The sequence below is a fragment of the Arabidopsis lyrata genome, assembly GCF_000004255.2.
Source record: "Arabidopsis lyrata subsp. lyrata unplaced genomic scaffold ARALYscaffold_8, whole genome shotgun sequence".
In the NCBI taxonomy this organism is placed as follows: Eukaryota; Viridiplantae; Streptophyta; class Magnoliopsida; order Brassicales; family Brassicaceae; genus Arabidopsis; species Arabidopsis lyrata.
In genome coordinates, this window is record NW_003302548.1 from 14,188,581 (window position 1) to 14,213,548 (window position 24,968).

The window sequence follows — 24,968 nt, forward strand, 5'->3', positions numbered from 1 at the left end:
TTGCTTCACACTCCACTTCACTTATTACCAATGATATTACTTTTTTTTGGTCCAATAACAATAATTATATTGTTATTGAATTCGAGAATTTATTGAAAATAAACATTAAAAGCAACTTCATAATCATCAAGTAATGTTCTTGATTTTATGCAACCAAAAGTCACTCAACTTTTTTGACAATGGACTACAACATGTTGAAGTTTAAGTCTACGCTAAAGACTCATTCAAATTCAAGCAATTAAAGCGCCAAAAAAAAAAAAGCGTTAGAGCACTTCCATCAGTGAAAAATTCAACTGGATATCTCTGAGAAGTAAAATAATATTAATTTTTTAATTATTTAATTATTTTTATTTATCTGAACCAATCAACATGAAACAGCTATAGAGATGGATGTCTTAGAGTTTCTCAAACCATAAACGTTTCGGTTCTCTCTTCTCCTTTTTCTCTTTCTTTTGGTTATATTAATGGGGACCATCTCACCTAAATACTCCCAATGAAAATGCTCTTATAAGACCAATAAAAAGTGGGAAATTTGAAAAGGCAGAAAGATGTAATTGAAATAGTCAACATTGGAATTTTGGGTAGTTGAGTCATGAGTGGCAAACCAATTGAGACGTTTGGCTTTCTTCTTCACTAAATGCAATGCCTTGAATGGTCCAACCTATCTCTCTCTCAATCTCTGCACACTTGCACTTGACAGATTCACATATGGTTTGGATTCTATCACTACCCAAAAAGACTAGAGGTTGCTCAATCAGAATTTCAGTGTACTTTTACTTCAAGTTTAGTTCATTTTTGGATTTAGAATTTTAAACTATAGTTACCCCAGTAAAAACCTAGTGTAGTATGAATGATTTGGTAAGATTTTGGTTCTGACTTGAGTTTAATCATCCACCAAATAAATTACGACATTTATACTTCAAAATGAGTTTATTTTCTTCTTATTATTCAGAGAGGATTTGTTTGGTTTATCTGGATTGAACATACTTACAGAAAACCATCGGTTCTATGACGAAAACCGATCTAAACCAACCAATTATATCAACCAAAAGACATTGAACAATCATGAATAAACCTAACACACACTCCATGCTCAATGATCTACTAGATAAGATCTTTATGGATATAGCATTGCATTTAATAATTTTTTTAAAAGCAGTTTCACTCTTATCAGCAGGCAAGAGAAGAAACGTAGCACATAAAAGTTATAATCCAAATTAATATCATATCTAGCGACAATGAGACCTTGTTTGATAGATCCTACCCAGAACAGAGCTTTTCCAGAGCCAGATTCTCATCTCCACCACTTGATTCAATTGCACTCCTAACCTGAGCATCTCCAAAACCCATCTCCACGAGTTTCCTTACCTGCGGACAAATCAATCCAACACAAACCTTTTAATACACAAACCCTACTACCACATTTAACCTTAGAAAGTCATTCAGCAACTCACTTTTTCCTCTAAAGAAGAGTTCTTGGCGAAAGTTTCGGTCCAGTAACGAGCTGTTGATACAAACACTTGGTAGTTCTTCATGTACTGTAAACATCAGAGATAATGGATTGCTTCAAAATGACTAAGGAAAAGGGGGAAAGAAACGAAGATGATTAAGATGATGTAGAAGAAGAACCTGTTCAGCTACAACAGCATCTTGAGGGTCTTTGGGCTCTGGCGCAGAGAGTAAAGCCTGGATTGAAACAAGAGCAGTCTTCAGAGTAAGAGCTGGACTCCACTGGTCTTTCAAGATATCCAAGCATATTGCTCCGCTTTGGCTACTAATATTCGGGTGCCTTTGGTTTTGATCAGATCAATCAACAGAAAAATACTCCTTATTAGCACACAATGCAGTTCCAAAGATATTCTTACGATTTAATAGAGAATTGATATACTATCATAACCAAGTTATAAATGGTAAAATGTCTGTCAAGACTCGAGAGAAACGTAAAACAACTCAAACGAAGATTAAAACTTCTCCACATATTAGGAAACAAATACCCACAACCAAAACATATATCCGATGAAATAGTAGTACAAAACAATGATTTAAGCTCCATAATAGACGCATAACCAGTTCTTATGTTCTGGTAATACTAGGTTTAAGTTCTTTCACATTAACAATCTCGAAAACTACAGATACATAAGTTTGCAGTGATTAACATAAGAATCAGAGTCATCATCTCCCTTACCAAACTTTAGTTGAAAACTGCATCTTTGGAGGCTCAAATGGATACCCTTCTGCAATCGAAAAAACGGTTAAAATCATGAGCACAACACAATACGAATCCAACACCAATAAGCCCTAAAAATATGAACTCCTACACCGATTCACATTCAGTCAAGTGAACTAGTCTAAGGATAACACAACAGAAATCAAGAATTCAAACATCAATCGAAGCAAAATCAAGTGAAGTCCCTAATTTCACTCAACACCATAATCCCCAAAAACAAAGTTCTGGGTCTTCGAATTTGACAATCAAAGAAGTGAAAAGTAGACGAATTTGGTTCGGACCTGGCATAGTGATATCGATCTGAAAAGTCCCGCCTTCGTAAGGAGTACCGATTGGACCAGGGATGGTTCCGGTGAGTCGGGTGAGGTTATCGGCTTTCGGGCAGACCCGGATACCCGAAGAATCCTGGTTTCTCTCGCAATCTTGAAGCTCTTTCTGGACTCGACTGAAATCTATCATCTTTTTAGAGATCCGATTGAAATCCTCCCAAACCCTAAAGAAAAAAGATTGAAACTTTATTATTTGGTGAACAAATTGAGCTTCTTTTCTTGCATCTTAAGCGAGTTATCGAACAGCCACTTTTTTCTTTCCTTCCTTTTTTTTTTTGTGGTATTTTTTCTGTTTTTCACAATTTTTTTTTATATTCTTCGTATTCAATTGAGGAAGTTAAAGTGAAACCGGAATAAACCGAAATTAAATTCGATTTCGATAGTGGTTATCAGTTTAAATCTGACTTCAATTTACAGACCAACCCCAACACGAGCCACCGAATCACACAATGACACAATAAATAAGAAATTAAATTAAAACCGATCATAACATACGCTACGCACATGCATGGCATACGTAACAAAGTTGGCATGACTATATATTTTTTTTATAATAATATGATTAACAATCAAGAATTTCAAAACATTATCCAAATATCCAATGCACGTGTTATCGTGATTCGTGAATTATAAATTATAATAAAATCCAAAACTAATCAAATAATCCTCTAAATTTGATTGGTATCAAGAGTCTCCGTTAGAGTTGGTCATCACGAGACTTCTTGACTCATCTCCTCCTGTGTTTTTAGATTTTTCTTTTTGTATTGTAAAGGACGTAATTGACTTTCTTCGACTAAACATACATCCACAAGTTCCATACTGATTGAGTACCATAGTTGATATTGTGAATCTTTTCTTTTTCTTTTGCTTTGCGAATTGGCTTTGTTTGTTCATCATCTTTTCGTAATTGGGTATACGATGTGTTCTCGAGCTTCAGCATGAAAGTTTCCTCAGCCATTTTCTCAAGGAGCTAAATCGGAAATTGAACAAGGCTTTCAAAAACAATATGAGAAAGAGAGAGAAGTCACTCAGATTGTCCCAAAGATTGAATACAATGACGAGTGTGGAGAGTCTGGAGATACCAATGTAGAGACAGAGAGAATAAGAGAAGCAAGAAACGAAATCAGGGTAAGCATGATGAGGCTCTGATTGGTAACACCGCATAATTTTTTGCGTTATTCCACTGTTATACGTTTTACAAATCGGAGCCTTAAGTTGAATAAAATAATTTACATATCACATCATTCTCTTCTTCTTTTTTAAATCAATTAAAAAATTATTATTATATCTGATGATATATATATAGATCACTTGAATGTTTATGCAGATGACAATTAGAGAGTAACTCACAAATTTGTTTTGTTGTTCTGTAGCAAATCTACGAGGAATACTTCAATTTGGATCATAGTTCAATGTGTTTTAGTACTTCCATTTTAATCTGGAGCATCTGATAGTAAACTTAATTAAGAATTGATATATACCACAACCACACCGTTGGTCTAATTGATAATTTGATGAATTTCATCTTTAGACCTTTAGTTTCTAGCGTTTCATAAAAAAAAAAAAGAGGTATATATACGCTAATCACATGCATATTTCGATCACCTTGTGCTTGCTTATAGAGTTGTTTTCCATACAACTGATCAAATTCGATAATTTGGGCTTGCTGATAAAATGTTGTGACGGTTGACTGAGGCTAGCTTAGGTTAATTGACCCATACTAAAATACATATAAGGGGTTTTCAATGATTGGGCTCAAATACTTTTAAATCGATCCAAAAGGCCCAAGGTTTATTGACCGTATAAATTTGGGTGAAGTGCAAGAATATCACTTTTTCAATAAAATATTAAGGAAGTAATACCATGATACATCAAATGTAGTAAGTAACCATACTAATGAGTGGAAAGACAAAACTATCCTCCGGAACTTGAGACGCGCAAAACATAAATAGTATGGCAGCAAAATAGAATAGTATACAAATCTCCCATTTCAACAATTTAACTAATCGAGGATCTCCCCTGGAATTTTCTGAATTTTCAAAAGATAAATGTCTAATCCTTTCTTTTAAGTCTCACTTCGGTAAAACCAATTGCTCATCGGCGTCGAGATTGAGAACTTCGGCGTGTGGTTGATGTGAGAGAGTGAGAAGGATGAACTCTCTCTTCTCCATTGACGACGATTTCTTCATTGTGAATTGGTGGAGAATCGTTGGGTAGTAAAGGGAACGGTGTGATAAAGAGCTGAAATCGTTCAGGTCCGTCAATCTCTCTTAATCATATCTAGAATCGGGATTAAGGTTAGGGTTTGGCCAAGGAAAAAAGATGGTGGCCATGGCAGAAAAAATCTGAAGGAATCGTGAGATAGAAAAGGGGAGAATGGTTGTAGAAAACTAGAAAATAAAGAAGAGGATGAAAATACAGAGAATATCACATGCTTTTTTTTTTTCGTCAGCTACTTAATTATTAAATTTTTGTTTGTTATTTTTCCCAATTTCTCTATAAATTTTACATTCATTAAAAAAAAAACAGACAATGATACCATCATAATCACTATATCATCAATTCATCATGATAATCATCATCATCATCTTATTATCATAACATCTACACAATTATTATTTGGACTAAAAATCGTCACCAAAAATCTACGAATTACTTCGTACGTAATTTAGTTTAAATACATCGTTCCACATGTAAATTAATGGATCGTGTAAAGCCACGTACGTCGTAGTTTTATTACTTGGTCATTTCGATCAAATTTAGAGATTTTTGAGCCCTATCTTCAAGAATCAATCGGATGAGTCCAATTTATTTTTATGTATAATCTAATATTAGCAGATTCTAATTCAAATTTTTAGAAAAAGAAAACAATATACTAATTAAACAAAGTTAACGAGTAAGGAATACTGAAAGGTGAAAGCTTAACACTCTCAGACGCGCTTACTCTACACCGTGGACTAATTAAATTTTCTACCTGTTTTACCCCTGAAACCAAATCATCACACGCCTTAAGTTTGAGGGTAAATATGGTATTTGAATAGAAACCGACAACAAAAAGGAGATGACCGTTTGATAGATCCGCAAATCTCAGGCGTTTCAAATCATTAATTTCCAAATTAATCACAAATCCTTCAAAAACCTTCAACTTTTTTCTTTTTTTTTTTTTGTTTCCACTTTAAACGATTGAATCCGATTCTCAAGTGAACGAATTCGAAAAACCTCCACTTGCATTATTCCAAAGCAATTTCCAGAAAAAAACCACTAAGAGAGAGTTCTCTGATTCTTCTCTAGTTGCGTAGAACTGTAGAAAAAAAAAACCCTAAAACAGAGAAGGGTTTTGATGGCGGCGAATCGTGTGGCGATGGAAGAAGATATTACTGAATCTGTGACTTTAATGGTGGATTCCGTTGCTTCTTCTCCGATGACTCCGAAGACGGTGGTGGTTAAGGAAGATGAAACTCATCATCCTTACGCGTTTCATGTTTCCGGTCCGAGAAATGTTGCTTCTCCTAATTGGAGAGATCTCATCAGCTCCAGTTGGTAAGTGCTCTGTTTTTTTTTCTCCTAATGAAATTAGTTTCTAATTTTAGGTTTCTTCGTTGGTTTTTAAGACAATTTGGGATCTGAAGGGATCGAAAGATTGGTTTTTGTTTTGTTTTGTTTAGCTTAAGCTGTTGTTTAGTCATATTTTCTTAATTACAGAGATCTTTTCCTTTTATTGTAATCTCCGACATTTGTTGTTTTTAGGAGAAAGTTAGATTTTTTCACTTGAGAATCCATAAGTTTCCAAGTTTGGCCATGTTATATTCTGCTCATAACTTATGTGATCTACTTAGGCTTATTATGTTTCTTACATGATTAAGAACCATTTAGAAACCAAGGAACAAGCTAAACTTTGCAAAGCATTGTGATTAATTAACCTCATATGGTGTATGAAGCTAATTGTGTAATGTGAGAGAAGAATGAATACTTTCGTTTTTGCTCTGTTGACGAATCTGTTTGATATGAAATGCTTATTAGTCTTAACAAGTTTTAACTTTTGGGTTGGTATTTCTGTATATGTAGGAAGGATCCTAACTACAAGAGAACAGTAATGGCCTGTTTTATTCAAGCAGCTTACTTGCTTGAACTCGACAGACAGGAGAATCGAAACGAGCAAAACGCTCTCGCACCAAAATGGTGGATTCCTTTCAAGTACAAGTTATCGCAAACGCTGATTGACGAGAGAGATGGATCCATATTTGGCGCTGTTCTTGAATGGGACAGAGCAGCTGCAATGGCAGACTTGGTTGTCATCAGACCAAGTGGGGCACCAAAGGCAGTTCTGGCGTTGCGTGGAACGATACTAAAGAGTCTTACAATGAGGCGTGATATAGAAGATGATCTCCGGTTTTTAGCTTGGGAGAGTCTTAAAGGTTCTGTGAGGTTTAACGTTGCTCTAGAGGCACTGCAATCAGTAGCAACGAGATATGGGAGCAGTAATGTCTGTGTAGTGGGTCATTCGTTAGGAGCTGGTTTTGCTTTACAAGTTGGTAAAGCCTTGGCAAAAGAAGGGCTATTTGTGGATGCTCATTTGTTCAACCCACCTTCTATATCTGTCGCTATGAGCTTGAGAAACATCAGTGAAAAAGCTGGTGTTGCTTGGAAAAGACTCATGTCAATGCTTCCTCCCAAGAACGAGCCTCTGATACCGAATAGTAACGAAGGACAGGTTTCTCTTGGCAATGTTTCTTCAGGGTTCAGGAACTGGGTACCGAGTTTCTATGGGTCGAATCAGAAATCTACGGTGGATTTGAGAAAATGGGTGCCTCATTTATATGTGAACGATAGCGACTATATCTGTTGCCACTACACTGACCAGGATGGAGTAACAGAGAAGAGAGAAATGAACAACAAAGAGAACAATGGTCCTATTGTAAACGCTAATTCTCAAGCAGCAGCAAAGCTTTTCGTGATGTCGAAAGGGAAACAGAATTTTCACGAGGCGCACGGGCTAGAACAATGGTGGTCAGATAATCTAGAGCTTCAATCAGCTATTCACAGCAGCAGGTTGATCAGTCAGCAACTCAAGTCATTATACAGTATCAAGTAAACATCTCCATCGTTCAATAAACACATTTGTTCTCTCTCTCTCTCTTTATGTCTAAGAACACTTTTTCAGGAAATGTAACAACATAAATGTAGTAGTAACTGATCTGCAACATTTTGTAGGAAAAAAATGAAGATAACTATTTTTTAAGAATCTTGAATCTATAAAGAGTGATGTGTTGTGTCCCCACCATTGAAGCGTTATGAAGAGCAAATGTTAATACAAAACAGTCGTTAGAGAGGAACCAACGGGAACAGATCCATGTGCAGATTTTAGATTGGTGATTCACTAATTGAATTGTGCCAAAGAAGTTAACGGCTGTAACAATCATATGGGGCCACCAATAAACAAAACTAATGCCATGTGCTTTCGACCAACATTATCATCAGATAGGACATACCATCACAGTCCAACTCATATTATGCAACAAAAACAGTTTCAAATTGCAGACATTGAAGGGTCATTACACTGTTCCTAGATTAAGATAAACACTTGTGGAAGGATACAATTTTTTTAGGATTTCAGAGGACAAGAAAAAAAGTTGAAAGGATCAAATCAAACTCTGATATGATTAGCTCACCAAGCAAATTAAAAAAGATGATTACAAACTCTACAAAGATATTATTATTGTCTACAGACTAATCAGCAATTACTCTCCCTAACTTCAATCAGCCAAGCCTTATGAACAATCAAATCATCAAACAACATCAAACGTAAAAACAAGAATCGCCGTTCGGGAAATATATGATTCTTACATACAGGTTTAAAACGTGTCCGCGCAGTCTCTTATGGCCTTGTAAAGACCCCCCAAATCTTACTCCGGGCTAGATTCTCCGTCAATTTCTTAGCTCCTTCGATATCCATCTCCACAAGCTTTTGCAAATGCAAGCAAGCACCAGCAGCAACGACTTGTTTTCTGCATTTCTTTGAAGTTACAAGCTGTTCCAACGCAGAGACTGTGTATATCTTATCCAATTTCTTAATCTTTGGGTCCAAGAGCTGAACAAGACTGACTACACCCTTCTCACTCTTCTTAAAAATCTTTCTGTTGCTCGTGCACACCAATAAGGTTGATAGAGCTTTAGAAGCTGCTTCTTTCTCTTCAACGGCTTTACCATCTAACATATCAATCAACGGACCAATGCATCCACTTTCACCTAATTCTTTTCGGCTTTTCGAGCTGAAACCTAGCGAAGAAACAGCTTCCGCAGCTGCGATTCTCACACCGAGAACCCCACAACTCAACACCGGAACCAAACGAGGGATAAATCCTTCAGAGATAACAACTTCTCTCACAATAGGACACAACGCTAAAATCTTCAGAAGCACAACTCCAACCTCAAGACTCTTAACATTAGAAACAGAATCCCAAAAACTCTTCAAACACTGAATCCCTCCTTCTCTAACAACAGATATCATCAAATCCTCATCCCCACTCGTTAAATTAGCCAAACATCCAACCGCATTCTCTTGAGCCAAAGAAGTACCTGAAGAAACCATACTAATAAGCACAAAAATCGCGTTTTCCTCAACGAAATTCTCTTTAGTCTCTACAAACGACGCTAAATTCCTCAACACACCAGCAGCAAAAGCCTGAGAACCAGGACTCCCAGCTTGACATATCTCCAATAAAGACGAGATTCCACCTCTACAACCAATCGCTCTCGCGTTCTCCTTCGACAAACTCAACGCCTGTAAAGCAATACAAGCCTTCTCTTTAGCAAAACCACTTCCTGACTCCAATACACGAAGGAGATGATTCAATAAAGACAATCCTTCAGCTATTAACACATGTTTACTACTCTCAACCATAGAGATTCTAGATATCACAGTAACAGTCTTCTCCTTCATCACTAAAGAACACGAATCAAGTAACCTAACCAAAACAGGAACAACTCCTTGAGCAACACAAATCATCACGTTCTTATCATCTTCCTGAAGTAATTCAATCAACGAATCAATCGCTGAATTCTTCGATTCAACTCCACCGATCTGCAATCGAATCACTAAATTCCTCGCTTCTAATCGAACAGCTTCCTTCTTCGACGAAATCGAAAAGCCCGAGACGACGATTCCGTTATCAATCAGAAGACCACTCTTAATCAAAACCTCAGCATCTTTCACATGACGATCAAGTCTCGCCATGACTGAATCAACCTCACTCTGCGTTTTAAGCTTTCCTTCAGCTAAATCAGGTCCTTCACACCTCGCCGCAACGGCAACGGCGTCGTTTAGCGTCTCGCGAACTGAAACGAGAAGATCTAGAGCGAGTTTGTTTGAAGAAGAGCCGGCGAAATCGGAGAAATCGGAGAGCTGAGTTTTGAGATCGGCGAGTTTGGCGCGAATTGAAGACCATTTGGACTTGAAGCTAAGAAGGTTAGGGATAGAGTCAAGGAGAGAGGTGATAACCTCCGTTAGACTCCGGTCACCGTCGTCGGAATTAGGTACCGGCATCGGAATTAGGGTTTGACTGAGCGAGAGGAGAGAGAGAGAGAGAGTGGAAGAGAAAGAGAGGTGTGAATTAATGGGAAGTGTGATGGTGCCAGTTGGGAAAATGCGAAATACAGGGAGGGAAATGAGAGTAGACGCGCTTTGAAGCGCGTGAGTTTCACTGTTTTGTAGTAAGACTTAACTTCGTCAACCCCAATGATCAGAATCTTCATGCAAGTTACGTGGACAAACCAATATCTGTGTTTATTTTAAATTATTAAAAAGTTTATTAGTACTACTTTTTTATTTGGACTTTATTTGGGGGCTAATATTTGGACTTTTTAATAGGAATATAGTAAATAAAGGTTGATTTTGATGTACGACTCTTTTTCTTTTGTAGATTTGTCGAATTTTATGTGGAAGTATTTTGCAAAGACAACTAATTTGCTTATGTTATAAATAATTACTTTATTTTATGGTGTATATAAATATAAATAATGGAGAAAGAATTTATACCCGCAGAAGGATCGGGATACTGAAAATAAAGAGACGAAAGAAGGAGAGAGATTTCGTATAACTTCTTATTGTTGAAGTATGAATTGTGATTTTACATCGAACGAATTCGTTCGTTTATATAGGCGTAAAAAAGTAAATTACTATGCGTGCATAGTGACGGTGGGCTCCACATAAATTAACAAACAACGAAACGTTTTAACCCATGTGCGCATCTTTTTGCGACTTTACGATTCCTCCTTTTCACGACTTTTATAACACTCCCCCTTGGAGACCAGTGTCACTATGTCTCTTGCGTAATGTCTTCTGTTGCCTCGTTAAAAACATTTCTAAGAAAATCCGGTGGGAAAAACCATAGTAGGTTAAAAGAGTGCAACCGCGCAAGCTCCCCCTCGAATGATCAGGATCATAACTTACAAGTCTTGTTGACGACGCATTCCAATGTTATGAACATGTTTCCTGAACAGAGAGGTGGGCAATGATTTTGTGAAGAGATCCACAGAATTCTCGGATGATCGGACATATCTTACTTCAATGTCTTTATTCTTCACGAGCTCTTGGGTGTATGAAAAGAACTTTGGAGGAATATGTTTGGTTCTATCGCTTTTGATATATCCTTCCTTTGGCTGAACAACACATGCAGCATTGTCTTCATACAAGATAGTTGGCTCCGTATTCAGACGAATTCCACTACTCGTTTGAATGTGTCGACTTATTGTTCGTAGCCACACGCATTCTCTACTCGCTTCATGGAGTGCGATGATTTCAGCATGATTTGAAGAAGTAGCTACAAGCGTCTGCTTCTGAGAACGCCATGATATAGCAGTACCTCCAATCGTGAATACGTATCCTGTTTGGGATCGAGCTTTGTGTGGATCTGATAAATATCCTGCATCTGCAAAACCAATCATTTGACCATTTATATTTTAGGATAAAATAACCCTAAATCAATAGTCCCTTGAAGATAACGAAAGACATGTTTAATCCCATTCCAATGTCTTCGTGTAGGAGATGAACTAAATCTAGCCAGAAGATTGACTGAAAATGATATATCAGGTCGGGTGCAATTTGCAAGATACATAAGGACTCCAATTGCACTTAGATACGGTACTTCAGGACTGAGTATCTCTTCATTCTCTTCAGGTGGTCTGAATGGATCACTCTCAACATTAAGTGATCTAACGACCATTGAAGTACTGAGAGGAGTTGCCTTATCCATATTAAAGCATTTTAACACTCTTTTAGTGTATGTGGATTGATGTACAAATATACCCTTTTGAGTATGTTTAATTTGTAGGCCAAGACAAAATTTTGTTTGTCCGAGATCTTTCATCTCAAATTCTCCTTTTAAATAGTTTGTTGGTTTCTATATTTCTGCTTGAGTCTCGATTATGTTTAGATCATCAACATATACCGCGATTATCACAAATCCGGAATTTGTTTTCTTTATGAAAACACATGGGCATATAGGATCGTTCACATATCCTTCCTTCGTTAAGTGCTCACTGAGACGATTATACCACATTCGTCCAGATTGCTTTAACCCATATAATGATCTCTGCAACTTTATTGCACACAACTCTTTGGGTTTAGATTTTAATGTTTTTGGCATATTAAACCCATCGGGAACTCTCATATAGATATCTGTATCTAATAATCCATATAAATATGCTGTAACTACATCCATGAGACGCATCTCTAGATTTTCGCCAGCTGCTAGACTCATCAGAAATCTAAACGTTATAGCATCCATAACAGGGGAATATGTTTCCTCATAATCAATCCCGGGTCTTTGAGAAAATCCTTGAGCTACGAGACGAGCCTTGTATCTCGTAATTTCATTTTTCTCATTTTGTTTTCTAACGAAAACCCATTTGTATCCAACCGGTCTCACATCTTCAGGTGTGAGTACAATAGGTCCGAATACATTTCGCTTATTGAGCGAATCAAGTTCGACTTGTATTGCATCTTTCCATTTTATCCAGTCATGTCTCTTTTGACATTCATATACAGACTTTGGTTCTGGATCCTCGTTTTCCTCATCAATTTTCTTTGACAAAAGGTATGAGAAAACGTCATTAACATCATCCATTTTATTTCGATCCCAGATCTTTCCATTATGTATATAGTTGATAGAAATCTCATGATTTCCTTCAGGCTCATGATGCTCATCATTGTCATTAGACTCATGATTCGTTTCTTCCAAAATGCTTTCTGCTATTTTGGGAATATCATGCTTTTCAACTTCCTTTCGTTTTCTAGGATTTTTATCCTTAGCACCAACTGGTCTACCACGTTTCAAGCGTGTTTTAGACTCACGTGTATCATCTGCTCCTCCACGTTCTTGTGGGATTTCAATTCGAGCAGGTACATTTGTAGGCGGTATATATGATTTAGTTACCGTTTTGGTATCTGCAAAAGCATCGGGAAGTTGATTTGCTATACTTTGCAAATGCACAATTCGTCGAACTTCTATTTCTGACTGTTTTGTAGGAGGATCAAGGTGTAACAGGGATGGTACACAAAATTTGATTTCTTTTCCTACTTGCTTATTTTCTCCCCCTAGAACCGGAAATACTTTCTCATCAAAGTGACAATCGGCAAATCGTGCCGTAAAGACATCACCAGTCTGCGGTTCTAGGTATCTTATAATTGATGGAGAATCACAGCCAATATATATTCCCAACCTTCTTTGTGGTCCATCTTTATATGTTGTGGTGGTGCTATAGGCACATACACCGCACAACCAAAAATTCTTAGATGAGATATATTTGGTTCTCGACCAAATGCTAACTGTAGTGGGGAGTATTTATGGTATGCACTTGGTCTTATCCGAATAAGTGCTTCTGCATGCAAAATGGCATGTCCCCATACAGAGGTTGGAAGTTTTGATATCATGATCAATGGTCTTGCAATCAATTGCAGACGTTTAATTAATGATTCCGCCAAGCCATTTTGTGTATGAACATGAGCTACATGATGTTCAACTTCAATTCCTGTTACCATACAATAATCATTGAATGTTTGGGATGTGAATTCACCAGTGTTGTCTAGTCTAACCCTCTTAATGGAATAATCAGAGAACTGAGCTCTTAATTTGATTATCTGAGTTATAAATCTCGCAAATGCCAAATTTCGAGATGACAATAGACAAACATGTGACCATCTGCTAGATGCGTCAATCATTACCATAAAATAGTGGAATGGTCCACATGGTGGATGTATCGGTCCACAAATATCGCCTTGAATTCGTTTAAGGAACTTTGGTGATTCTTTATCAATTTTGGCTGGCGATGGCCTTATGATCAACTTTCCAAGAGAACACGCTGCACATGTCATTTTATTTCCATGTTTCAACTCATGATTTTTCAATGAGTGACCATGTGAGCTCTTTATGATTTTTCGCATCATTGTGGTGCCTGGGTGACCAAGGTGATCATGCCATAGTACGAAATCTTCTGGATTTCTTTTGATCACAAGGTTTGACTCTATGGCATCTATATAGGTATGATGCAAACCAGAAGGAAGATTTAGAAATCTTTCCAAGACATGTCTTTTTCCATATTTATTAGAAGTTATATACATATACTTCTTTCCATCCTCAGTTGCAGACTGAGTTTCATATCCTTGAAGGTATATGTCTTTGAAACTCAACAAATTCCTCTTAGAGTTCGGAGAATATAAGGCATTATTTATGGAAAACTTTGTTCCATTAGGCAATTTAAATTTTCCTTTGCCACTTCCTTCAATCAAATCCGTAGGACCCGATATTGTATTGACAATAATTTTTGTCGGTTTTAATTCAGAGGAAAATCTCTGATGTCTCAGAATAGTGTGCGTTGTTCCACTATCTGGTATACAAATTTCTTTGATATTTTCCCTTGCTATCGTTTTGTTTGAATCTTGATCCATTTCTCTGTAATCAATATAGACGTTAATAAATATAAGCAAATATCATTGATATTGAAAATATAGAATAATCATACACTAGCTCATTTTCAGAAACAATTTCATTTTCAAACAACAGGAATACATAAAACTTATATAATGGCATTATTGGAGACTAGCAATATCACTACAAGTATTTTAGTTATCCGCATGAGCGGTCTCATTAATCTTTTCCGCTATTAGGAGTGCCACAAATAAATCCGAAAATTTGGTATACCCGCATGACATATACAGTTTTTGCTGGGTAATGTGGTTTTCATGAAACGTGGTATACGTTTTCTCAAGCATCTGAGAATCAGTGATAATATCACCATAATATTTTAGTTTAACCACAATTTCCATCATAGCGGAATTATAATCCATCACTTTATCAAAGTCTTTGAACTTTAGACTTTGCCATTCATCCCGAACAAGTGGGAGATTTATTTCCTTTCGATTATCAAATCGAGCTTTCAGGGATTCCCAGATCTCTTTGGGATCTTTTATGTGTGATCACATATGATACTTTCATCAAGGTGTCTTAAAATAAAGATCACCGATTTTTCCCTTTCTTGAACCGTCGAAATATTATTCTCTTTTACGGTGTTTATTAAGCCAAAAGATTGTAAATGTAGTTCGACGTTGGCAATCCAAAATATATAATTGGCCAAAATGATGTGTAGAGCTGAAAACATAAGCTTCCGATTGCCATTAGATATCTAAACACAAAATTGAATAAATATTATTAGTAAAATAATATTATTTATTTCATATTGAACCATTTATATTAATGATGCAAGCGATTACAAAGAACACAACTGCATAGAAAAGTAAACTGATACTTATGATAAATTCTTCGGAAGTAAATTCTCCAACGAAAAGACCATAAGCACATGCAACAATTGCGATTAAGCAAAAAATTAAAAACAAGCGAATCATTTTCCAAAATGAAAACTTAAACAAATTTCTTAGAAAAATATATGAGGAGAGATATGATTTTTGAGTGAATGAATGAGTGAAAATGAGTGTATTTATAGATTGAAAATTACTGTTCATAGCCGTTTGAAAAGTGATAAATTTTTGAAATTTTTCTTCATGACCGTTGGTGAAAAGAATTAAACAGAAAATCAATGTGTAAATTTTAATAGCCAATCAGTTAAATTTACCAAATTCAGATAATAGGTTTTTATACAGGTGGCCGAACCTCCTTATATATTAACCAAAATATAAGTATAACAGAAATAAATTTTAACGGCAATATTGTGGTGACAGAGTCATCCACGTTATAACAGTAAATAAATTATGGTGACGGAGTCATCCACATTATAGGCGGCTTAGCCGTCCATTGCTATGGTGTATAAAACATCCATTATAACGATTACTTATAGGGGCGACATTCCTCCCACTATAGTAACGAGTAAATAACGGTGTCCGAACAGCCACTAGAAAATAATATACATATACATATATCTATATAAATATTTTTATTCTTTTTTTTCTTTTCTTTTTCTTTTCATTTCTTTTCTTTTTCTTTTACTCATATTTTTTTTTTTTAACGAGGCGACATACCGCCTGATATAATACCGTTTTTTTTTTTTAGCGATCATAGAGTGATCGTGCTGATAACGTGTTATAAATAATTACTTTATTTTATGGTGTATATAAATATAAATAATGGAGAAATAATTTATACCTGCATAAGTATCGGGATACTGAAAATAAAGAGACGAGAGAAGGAGAGATATTTCGTATAACTTCTTATTGTTGAAGTATGAATTGTGATTTTACATCGAACGGATTCGTTCGTTTATATAGGCGTAAAAAAGTAAATTACTATGCGTGCATAGTGATGGTGGGCTCCACATAAATTAATAAACAACGAAACGTTTAACCCATGTGCGCATCTTTTTGCGACTTTACGATTCCTCCTTTTCATGACCTTTATAACAGCTTAGCAATTAAGAGTCTTTTAGACGATTTTTAGCCAAGTAGTTTTAGTTTAATGGAAAATTGTTATTTGGGTAAATAAATATTGCTTTTTGTATTTCAAAAACACTTAAAACTAGCTGAAACACTAACTAGTGTTGCTTATTGTATTTCAAAAAGTCAATATTAAATCTTTCTACAATTACTTTTGGAATTACATATGAACAAAGGAATTTGCTAGATTTCAAATAATATATAAGGGATATTATGGATCAAAGGTGCTAATTGGGCTTCAGAAGAAAAAGTTGGCCTGTAAAAGACTTGATAGTCGATAGTAAAAGTTACTATAAGAAAATGTCTTAATGTTTAACCAAAAAAAAAGAGAAAAGGAAAAGAAAATGTGTTAATAATGCAAAGTCAAAAAGCTAAATTTAAAGCTAAGGGTTGGTATGAGTTAACCAATGACTAAACCCGGATTAGATTTTAAATTAGGTGCATGCAACTTGGAGTTTTTTATGATATAAAGTCGACCCTAACATTCTAGTTATATACATGGGGTTCAATACATTACTAAACAGAAATATTAGAACAACAAATTATTTTTAAACAATTAGGGTTCATAACCAATGAGAAGTCCTTGATGGCCTAGTGGTTTCAATGTGATTTCTCACACACAACTGCTAGAGGTCACGAGTTCGACTCTCTGTCGGCGGGGTGGAACTGAAACCTCTCCAAATAAAATTCTGTTGTAGATGGCCCACGGGTTTCTATGACGCATATAGGATTTTCCTGGATATGGGGTCTTTCGGGGTAGGGTCGGTCACTATAAAAAGTTTACCCTAACAGTTTTTGCCCAAGCATCCGTGGTCTAGTGGCAGAGCAAGCTTTGGGAAAGGGTGAAACTCCCAAACCTGAGTTCGATTCTCCCTGGAAACAAAAACACATTTGTTTGGGAAGTCTGTCAGTTGGGTCAAGGCCCAATTGGTTTATCTGGTAGCCAGAAATGCAAGCGGCCTGACTACTGATAGCCCGTAAGGGCCTAACCGTTAACACGGTGGACCAGTCCACTATATAGCACCTCGGTGCGTACCTACCGGGGCCGACCGGATAGCCGATAGGGTTTATCAAAAAAAAGAAAAAAAAAATCTTTAATTATATCTAGTTATTCCCCACTATGAAATGAATTTAATACACTTGACTCAGACACTCAGTACTAAAACAAATATGACAAAGTTAGTACTATATTTTATAGCACCACGGGTGTGAATATAGGTTTACGAAATCAAGTTTCTTATGAACTTTTTCTAAAAATAAACATAAAAATACCAATTCATTTTCAAAAGTGTTGATGTAAAATATTTGTTAAAATCGATCCGGTGTTATAGCAATCGGTCGAACCATTACATATACGGACGGATCTACCACAACAATCTAATTGTCTTTAACACAATAAGAGTAGTTAAGGTTTGTTTAGTACTCAAATTCTTTAACCGGCCTGATGGGCCCATAAACGTTGTTGTTAGTGGGCTTTCTAAAGTGGTTGTTTGGTCTACAAGTTAGTTATTTGTTCTTGCTAACCCAACTGATAAAGACTGAACCAATAGCTGGATTAATATACTGATAGAAATTAATAATCTTAAAGCTTATGAACTACTATCAGTGTTTCCTCAACTTTCAAAACTTTTGATGATATTATTTCGTATAATAAGGTTGTATTTTTTCTAAAATTACTACCCAATTATCTTTTTTATGTATTTACATTTTCATGTTAAAATGGTGGGTTGTTCCTTATAAGATATTTACTTGAACACAAAGAAAATGTATTTGTGGTTAGTTAACTTTTTGACCACCAAAAAAAATATCATAATCTCACATTTTTAGACTTTTCCAAAGGAGTTGAGAAGTCTGGCCAACACCGCTTGGGAATGGGAAGGGTTTAATCCCGACGGAAAGACATAAGATCTAACTCTTCGAATCTACTTTACCGGCCATAACCAATTTGTTTTCTTTCTAACATAAACACATTCACCTTAATTCTGAATTGTCAACTATCATCAACATTATTACGTACAAGTTGAACATATATATGTTCGCAATATATGATCCTATATAGTTTACTGTTCACTTACCATTCACTATTTTGAGAGAGATAGAAGAATGGCAATTTCACCAGCCATCTTGGCTACTATCTTTATATTTTGTAATAGAAGAATGATTCATGTACAAGTGGAAATGAAGTTAGGTACATGCAAACAAACAAAGAAAAAAAGTGTAATAAAAGAGATGGGACTAGACATATAGACCTCAAAATCTATGGACGACTAACGGCCGGACTGCTCATTTAATCATGCCTTCGAATTGTTGCTTTTAAATTTACAATTTTTTGGCTTTATTCGTTGTATAATACTCCTTTCGTATAAAAAAAAATGATGTTTACGTTTTATTCTTGTATCAAAAAGATTGATTTTCTGTTGTATATTTAATGTATTTTTCTTTCAAGATCAATTGATTGGAGTAAATGGGATAAAAAGTATCTTGAAATTAACTTTTTAAAATATTTAACACAAAAGTAAGTAATAAATATACATCATTTATTGTTTTCTTAATATTGGTGAAAATCTTAGAAAATCAATCTTTCTAATACGGAGGGAGTAATAATGTACACCATTTTTTCATGAAAATCAGACTTTGCGAGGAAAAATATGCATTTTCGATAAATACCATATTCATGATAAAATTCCTTTTTGACCTTATTCATCTAGCAACATATCATAATTATACTAATATTTTATAGAAGGCCAAAAAAGTGAATTTATTGAACCATATAACAATTTAAATCTTAGAAGAAATAATATTAATTAAAATTTACTTAGCTAACAGATATCTCAAATTGTTGATTTGTGGAGGGTAATTTCACAAATCATATAAATTTTGACATATACATCAAGAAATGAAAGATACAAAAATTTCTCTATTCTTAAATTTTTATATACATTAAGTTGACGATGGATTTCTAGGTTCATTAATAAAAAGATGTTATTAACGTCTATGTAATTTAATAAGTGCATATTTTTATATATGTGCATACAAATAAATCCTGCAATTTAGCATTGAATAAGATAAAGGATACATTACCACCTCTTGAAAATGTTAGACTACCAACAAATCATATTTACAAGTAGTAGAGTATCAAATATCTCTTTCAATAATTTTGGTATATATATGAGACATGCATTAAACTAAAATAAAACTTAGAACATATGTATTGTGAAAAGACAGAGGAATGGGAGTTATCAATGTGTGACAAGTGAGAGCAGAAAAGCATGACCAAACTATTCAACAGGTACATTAAAGTGTTCTCAGGAAGGGAAATCTAATATTTTCTTCTGACATTATTTTGTAACCAAATAAATTGACAGGAAACGAATCATTTAGATTTATATACATGCGTAAGTATTTATCTTCCGAATATTTACATTTATATTTATTTATAGGAAATATAAGATGAGTGTGTGGATTGGAGGACAAATGAAAGTTTGGCGCAAGAAATAATAAAAAAAAAAAACACAAGTGGTTCTTCGTTTAAAAAAAACACAAGTGGTTCTTCGTTTATATGTCTTTCTTTCCTCCATCGAATTTGCTCTGCCCCCATATGCCGCTCTCTTTTATGAATGATTATGAGCTTTTTATCTCTGATATACTTTTTATTTTATTTTTATCTCTAATATAGTACTTTATTTTCTTTTAACTCTCTAGAAAGAACAAATAAGTACGTCCACTTTTACGACCCCTGGTTTACGTAGATTTTATTCCCTCCGTGCATATGGGAGGAAATGAAATCAACCTACATCCAATAACAATAGCAATAATTACGACACCACAACAAGCTTTTTCACAATTATGAAAAATGTTTAAAATAATAATTAGGTAGTTGAAGAGACAAGACCAGAAGAAACTCACGAAAGCAGGCTTTTGTGTTTGTGTCGACATGTAATTTATCAAGGGAAAGAACAGAAGTTGTTGTTGTTGAACCCACTTCTGTCTACAAACTTCTCTCTTCCTTCTCCCTCTTCCTAAATTAAGCAACACATCACTATCTATTAATAATAATTGATTCTTATCTATCTTGATTCTCCTTAATATATTACTATTATCTGAAAATTATCACTTTTGTATAGAATAAAAGAAAAAAACCTGAACTATAGCATTATCCAATAGTGAAGGAAAGATAGAAGTAGTTGTTGGCATTGTATTGGTAAAAGACGTTCCTACTTCTGGAGATCCCATCTGTTCATCAAGAAGATATTTTATTGATATCGATAACCAGCTTTTCGAGATACATGAAATGATTTTGTCGTTAACCGGATAGAGCTGGTGTGTAGATGAAGTACCTCAGATCTAAGTACGAGGCCATCAAGGTCGGAACCAAAGTCATAGACGACCGGACTTATAGAAGTTAGCTTCATCGAGAGAAACTAATGAAACAGAAAAAAGATATGAATTATAAATATTATTTTAACACTTTTACCACAAAAAAATATATTATTTTTAACCTAAAATGTTACAAGAAAAAATATATTAAAAATTAAATGCACCTCAACTTGATTTTGCAAGGTCTGGACGTAATTTATAATTTCATCCAACATGAGGGCCTTCCCTGTTACCTATTAGTTTTTAAGTCACATTTGTTTAAAAACATTTTCTAGAAACATTATAAAATTAAAACATCATCAATTTCTTTAAAAGATTGTCTCTAGCTAACCTTATCACAGCCCGGAACAAGGTTTTGCAGAGTTCTCATCCTCTCACTTATCTTTTCCCTTCTCACCTGTACACATATATAAGTTTAATCAAATATTAATTACATTGTATTTTATGAAAATGATTAACGAAATCCAAAAGTAGGTTAGAAAATGACTAAAATACCCTCTCAGCAAGGCTGTGGCTATCAGTAGCTTGGCCTCTTCTAGCTCGAACGTGAATATAATCTTTTGGAGGCTCTTCTTTACTTCCTCTCTTCTGTTTTTTGCTTTTTGTTCCCTCTACTCCTTCCTAATTCACCAAACCACCCCAACATGTATGTTTCTGACTATCACAACCCCATCCCATTGATGATAGATGATACATTAACATTACAAGTTGGTTTAACATACCTTGGAGTTAGAAACATTTCTGGCCTTCCTCCCACGCTTTTTTCCGATGGTGGTGATGGCTGATGATCCGTGGTCGCAGGATGAAGAACGGGTGGTTGCGGTTTTGGTTGTGTTAGCCTGTTTCTCTAAGCCAGAGTTTTCGGGTCTGTCAACATTATATTCATCAAGAAATGGGTTAAAGGAAATGTCTTCAACTGTGGAAATGTTTGGTAGTGGATGGAGATGATTTTGATCGATGAAACCAGTGAGATTAATGGAGGGGTGAGGTGTAGGGAAGAGAAGAGGATCAAGAAGGGAATGAGGGTAGTTTTGGAAATAAGAGAAAGTTGCCATTTTAAGAGTAGAAGCTTCTGAGTTCTCTTATCTTTGTCGATAGGGAGAGTGTTTTTTCGTTTGTGAGAGATTAAGGACTTGATATGGTTTATATAGGCAATTGCTTTTGTATTCACTATTCAAAGAGACAAGGAGAAACAGAAGAAAGAGTATTTTAGGGACCACTTGTATATTGAAAATACCTTTTTATTTGAGAAGAGATTACCACCATATTTCGGCGGGTAATTTGTGTTAGATGATATTTATGTTTTTCATATAATATCGAGATTGTATATCTAAGTAATTGCATTTAGTAACCATGGAAGAGTAAAAATGAACATTTAAGTAAATAACGATGAATTTCAAAAATTAGGTGAGTAAATGATCTTTCATCATTCTTAGATATGTTCTCACTTTTTCTTCAAATGCAAACTCATGGAATATATACTTGTCTATTTATTTCATTAAAAGAATTTGTTTCAAATTAAATGATTTTCTCATTATTTTATGTAAACACTTAAAGACAGATAATGATCAATCATTTGATTAGACTTTTTTTATATATAAGAATAAGCTCAATAGCTCATAACGTGAAAACAATAAATGAATAAAAGTACCATTAAAAAGTTAATCAACTAAACCCATTAAATGAAAGAAAGAGCGACCAACGTGGGTAGTCGAACTCGAGGAAAATGTTCTCTAAAATCAATTGATGTATTTGTGTTGACCATCAACTACACTTCAAGCAAGCATTCAATATCGTGGCCCTAAAAGAACTATATTTAGAAGTGGCTTAAAGCAATGGCTTGTTTTACCTTATAAGAGGGTCGGACCTATAATACATATATCAAAAAGTTAAAGTACAACAGAAAGCAATATTTATCATTTATCACTCATATAATTTTGATTTTACTCAGATTGCTAAACCTACTGCCACAGCTAATATATAGATCGAAGCTATATATGCACAGTTTAACCAGTCGGACATAAAGACTAGAGAGATTAATATTACACTATCCAAAGTACTGTACATTTACAAATAAATATGTAATACCGCGTGATTTTCTCAATAATGATCTCTGTGGATTCCATAATACTACAATTTTTTTTGTCCATTTTTGTTAGAGAAAATAAAAACTTTTGTTCGTTTCCCACGTTGGATCGACATAGGAAATTTCCTTTTCAGAAAAAGACAAAAGAAAAAAATGTGAATACGGTGTGAAGTCCAATCCCATGATACCGTTGGGTATGCATAGAAGACAAATAATCATAAATCCACCATTTTGTTTTGATAGAATCGGGTACTCTTATAGAAAAATAATAATCGGAAACTTTTACGATAAAGAAAAAAGCGAGTACGTACGTACTTCACCCTTAAAAATTTATCGCAATCTATGTCCTTGATTATTTTGACTATTATTATTCTTTTTAACGTTTTCTTTTATTTATTATTATGACACATAGTTTACAAAAACATTATAAGAACCTACGATCAATTATTTATTATCAATTGTATACGATCCATGGACTTTATATATATATATATATTATGATTTCTTTTTTGAGATCAGTTTAGAGCAGAAAGAAAACATGTTATTTAGGAACTAAGAAAACATTATGATTGTATTTTGACATGTTTTTCGTATCAAAGGTCAGCAAGAGAGACTTGTAATTAGTTATCATAATCCAAAGATGATAGACATTTTTTCATCCGGATGAGGAATTAAGCATTTATTGGCATCATACTTTCTTCACCAATATATCTCTTTTGTTCTTTTCTAATCAAGTACTTGCACAAAAACCTTTATTCTTTATCTAACGCATTTAATTAGCGGCTGATCTATTATTCATTTATTTGTACTATGTTTTGTATATTCAAGATCACATTTAAAGAAAAGAATAGATGCACGAGACCAATTACGAAAGGATGCATGGTATGAAAATGAATCGTGAATTACGAGATATATTAGGTAGATTACTTCACTCTAAGAAATCGACTCAAAGTCTTTTCCTAGCATCCGATATCCCAAAACATTACACTTACAAATGCAAAGAGACAAATTTCCATTTTGTGTCGTTTTCAGACAAGTCTAATGAAATATGTGACGATTGTAAAATATATGAAGTATCTAACATATAATACTTATAAGTTATGTTGATAATTGTTATAGATCTCTAACAAATACTTCTTTTATTTAGCTTAATCTCAGCATAGCTAGTTGTTATTCAAATAATGTTGCATCTCTATGTTTTCTTCACTGTTATATCAAAACCGTTTTATGTCCTTATATATTAGTGCCATATTATTTCCATTTTGTTCAGAGAAGTATTGATTTTCTCTACTAAGAAGAATACAAATAAATCAACCTAGAAATAGATTAATGTATGGTTCCATCTACGATATATATATTCTTAGAAGTCTCTATCCACATGATAAGGGAGATAACCTTTTACTCACAACCAAATATCATCGCCTACAATGCAATAAAATAACAAAGAGAAATTTGTTCAAATAAAAAAATTGATGAGTTTTGTAATGGTACGACTCTCCTTTTGTTTTGTTTTGTTTTGTTTTGTTTCTTGCATTCAATTTACGAATCTATGCAAAATCTCCCAAGAAGATTTAATAGTACCTGTGCAACTGGCACTAGCTATGTTCCAATATGTGACATCGCTTTCTTCTACACTAATACCAAATTCAACATGAAACGTTTTATCTTAATCCTATGTTATATCAATTTCAGTAGTTTTCCCTTTAGCATGGATTTTATTGAATTGTGACTTTACATAATTGTTGCTGTAATAATCTAATTAAATGTATGTTAACGTAAATAATTTGAGTTCCTCTTTCGACAGCAACTATAATGAGCAATGGCCCAATTACAAGATAACGCCAAAATGGTTGGCAGAAACCATAATTTTTAACTTTTTAATAAGTGTTGAAGTCTCAGTAGATTTTGCAAATCCCATGTAATTTTTCAGTTTAATTACTACACCAAACCACGACGGCTTTTTCATTTGTAGGTTACAAACAAATGGACATATTGTTTAAAATTTTCTAA

The 24,968-nt window shown here is 34.5% G+C and overlaps 4 protein-coding genes across 5 annotated transcripts; 1 reads left to right on the forward strand and 3 right to left on the reverse strand.

Moving 5' to 3' along the window:
- Positions 1–1,009: 1,009 nt before the first annotated feature.
- On the reverse strand, positions 1,010–2,832 carry LOC9300158 (ubiquitin-conjugating enzyme E2 27). Its single transcript, XM_002865781.2, has 5 exons — positions 2,509–2,832; positions 2,186–2,234; positions 1,630–1,789; positions 1,455–1,538; positions 1,010–1,368 (listed from the first exon to the last, which is right to left on the reverse strand). The coding sequence occupies exons 1-5, from the start codon at positions 2,684–2,686 to the stop codon at positions 1,261–1,263; spliced, it is 579 nt and encodes a 192-aa protein (XP_002865827.1). The 5' UTR covers positions 2,687–2,832; the 3' UTR covers positions 1,010–1,260.
- Positions 2,833–5,636: 2,804 nt separating this feature from the next.
- Positions 5,637–7,832, forward strand: LOC9301903 (GDSL esterase/lipase At4g10955). Its single transcript, XM_002864036.2, has 2 exons — positions 5,637–6,096; positions 6,622–7,832. The coding sequence occupies exons 1-2, from the start codon at positions 5,897–5,899 to the stop codon at positions 7,646–7,648; spliced, it is 1,227 nt and encodes a 408-aa protein (XP_002864082.1). The 5' UTR covers positions 5,637–5,896; the 3' UTR covers positions 7,649–7,832.
- Positions 7,833–8,186: 354 nt separating this feature from the next.
- Positions 8,187–10,297, reverse strand: LOC9300159. The gene has a single exon (XM_002865783.2). The coding sequence runs from the start codon at positions 10,097–10,099 to the stop codon at positions 8,432–8,434; it is 1,668 nt and encodes a 555-aa protein (XP_002865829.1). The 5' UTR covers positions 10,100–10,297; the 3' UTR covers positions 8,187–8,431.
- A 9,827-nt stretch (positions 10,298–20,124) lies between these two features.
- LOC9301904 (transcription factor bHLH137) lies at positions 20,125–22,054 on the reverse strand. Of its 2 annotated transcripts, XM_021016338.1 has the most exons (8): positions 21,595–22,054; positions 21,368–21,493; positions 21,204–21,269; positions 21,037–21,105; positions 20,833–20,916; positions 20,636–20,728; positions 20,402–20,514; positions 20,125–20,285 (listed from the first exon to the last, which is right to left on the reverse strand). In XM_021016338.1, exons 1-7 carry the CDS (start codon positions 21,925–21,927, stop codon positions 20,440–20,442), a joined length of 846 nt encoding a protein of 281 aa, XP_020871997.1. In that variant the 5' UTR covers positions 21,928–22,054; the 3' UTR covers positions 20,125–20,285; positions 20,402–20,439. The 2 variants fall into 2 exon arrangements, with proteins under 2 accessions (XP_020871997.1, XP_020871999.1); XM_021016340.1 differs by lacking the exon at positions 21,037–21,105 and having other exon boundaries at positions 21,595–22,002.
- Positions 22,055–24,968: the final 2,914 nt, after the last annotated feature.

Excerpts from the sequence above, each read along its gene's own strand:
- LOC9301904 (XM_021016338.1), bottom strand. The coding sequence starts at position 21,927 with ATGGCAACTTTCTCTTATTTCCAAAACTACCCTCATTCCCTTCTTGAT. Across the intron at positions 21,494-21,594 it reads GAAATGTTTCTAACTCCAAG|GAAGGAGTAGAGGGAACAAA; the intron begins GTATGTTAAACC and ends TTGGTGAATTAG. Across the intron at positions 20,515-20,635 it reads TGGATAATGCTATAGTTCAG|GAAGAGGGAGAAGGAAGAGA; the intron begins GTTTTTTTCTTT and ends TGCTTAATTTAG.
- LOC9301903 (XM_002864036.2), top strand. The coding sequence starts at position 5,897 with ATGGCGGCGAATCGTGTGGCGATGGAAGAAGATATTACTGAATCTGTG. Across the intron at positions 6,097-6,621 it reads GATCTCATCAGCTCCAGTTG|GAAGGATCCTAACTACAAGA; the intron begins GTAAGTGCTCTG and ends CTGTATATGTAG.
- LOC9300158 (XM_002865781.2), bottom strand. The coding sequence starts at position 2,686 with ATGATAGATTTCAGTCGAGTCCAGAAAGAGCTTCAAGATTGCGAGAGA. Across the intron at positions 1,790-2,185 it reads CAGTTTTCAACTAAAGTTTG|GCACCCGAATATTAGTAGCC; the intron begins GTAAGGGAGATG and ends TCAAAACCAAAG. Across the intron at positions 1,539-1,629 it reads ATGCTGTTGTAGCTGAACAG|TACATGAAGAACTACCAAGT; the intron begins GTTCTTCTTCTA and ends TGATGTTTACAG.
- LOC9300159 (XM_002865783.2), bottom strand. The coding sequence starts at position 10,099 with ATGCCGGTACCTAATTCCGACGACGGTGACCGGAGTCTAACGGAGGTT.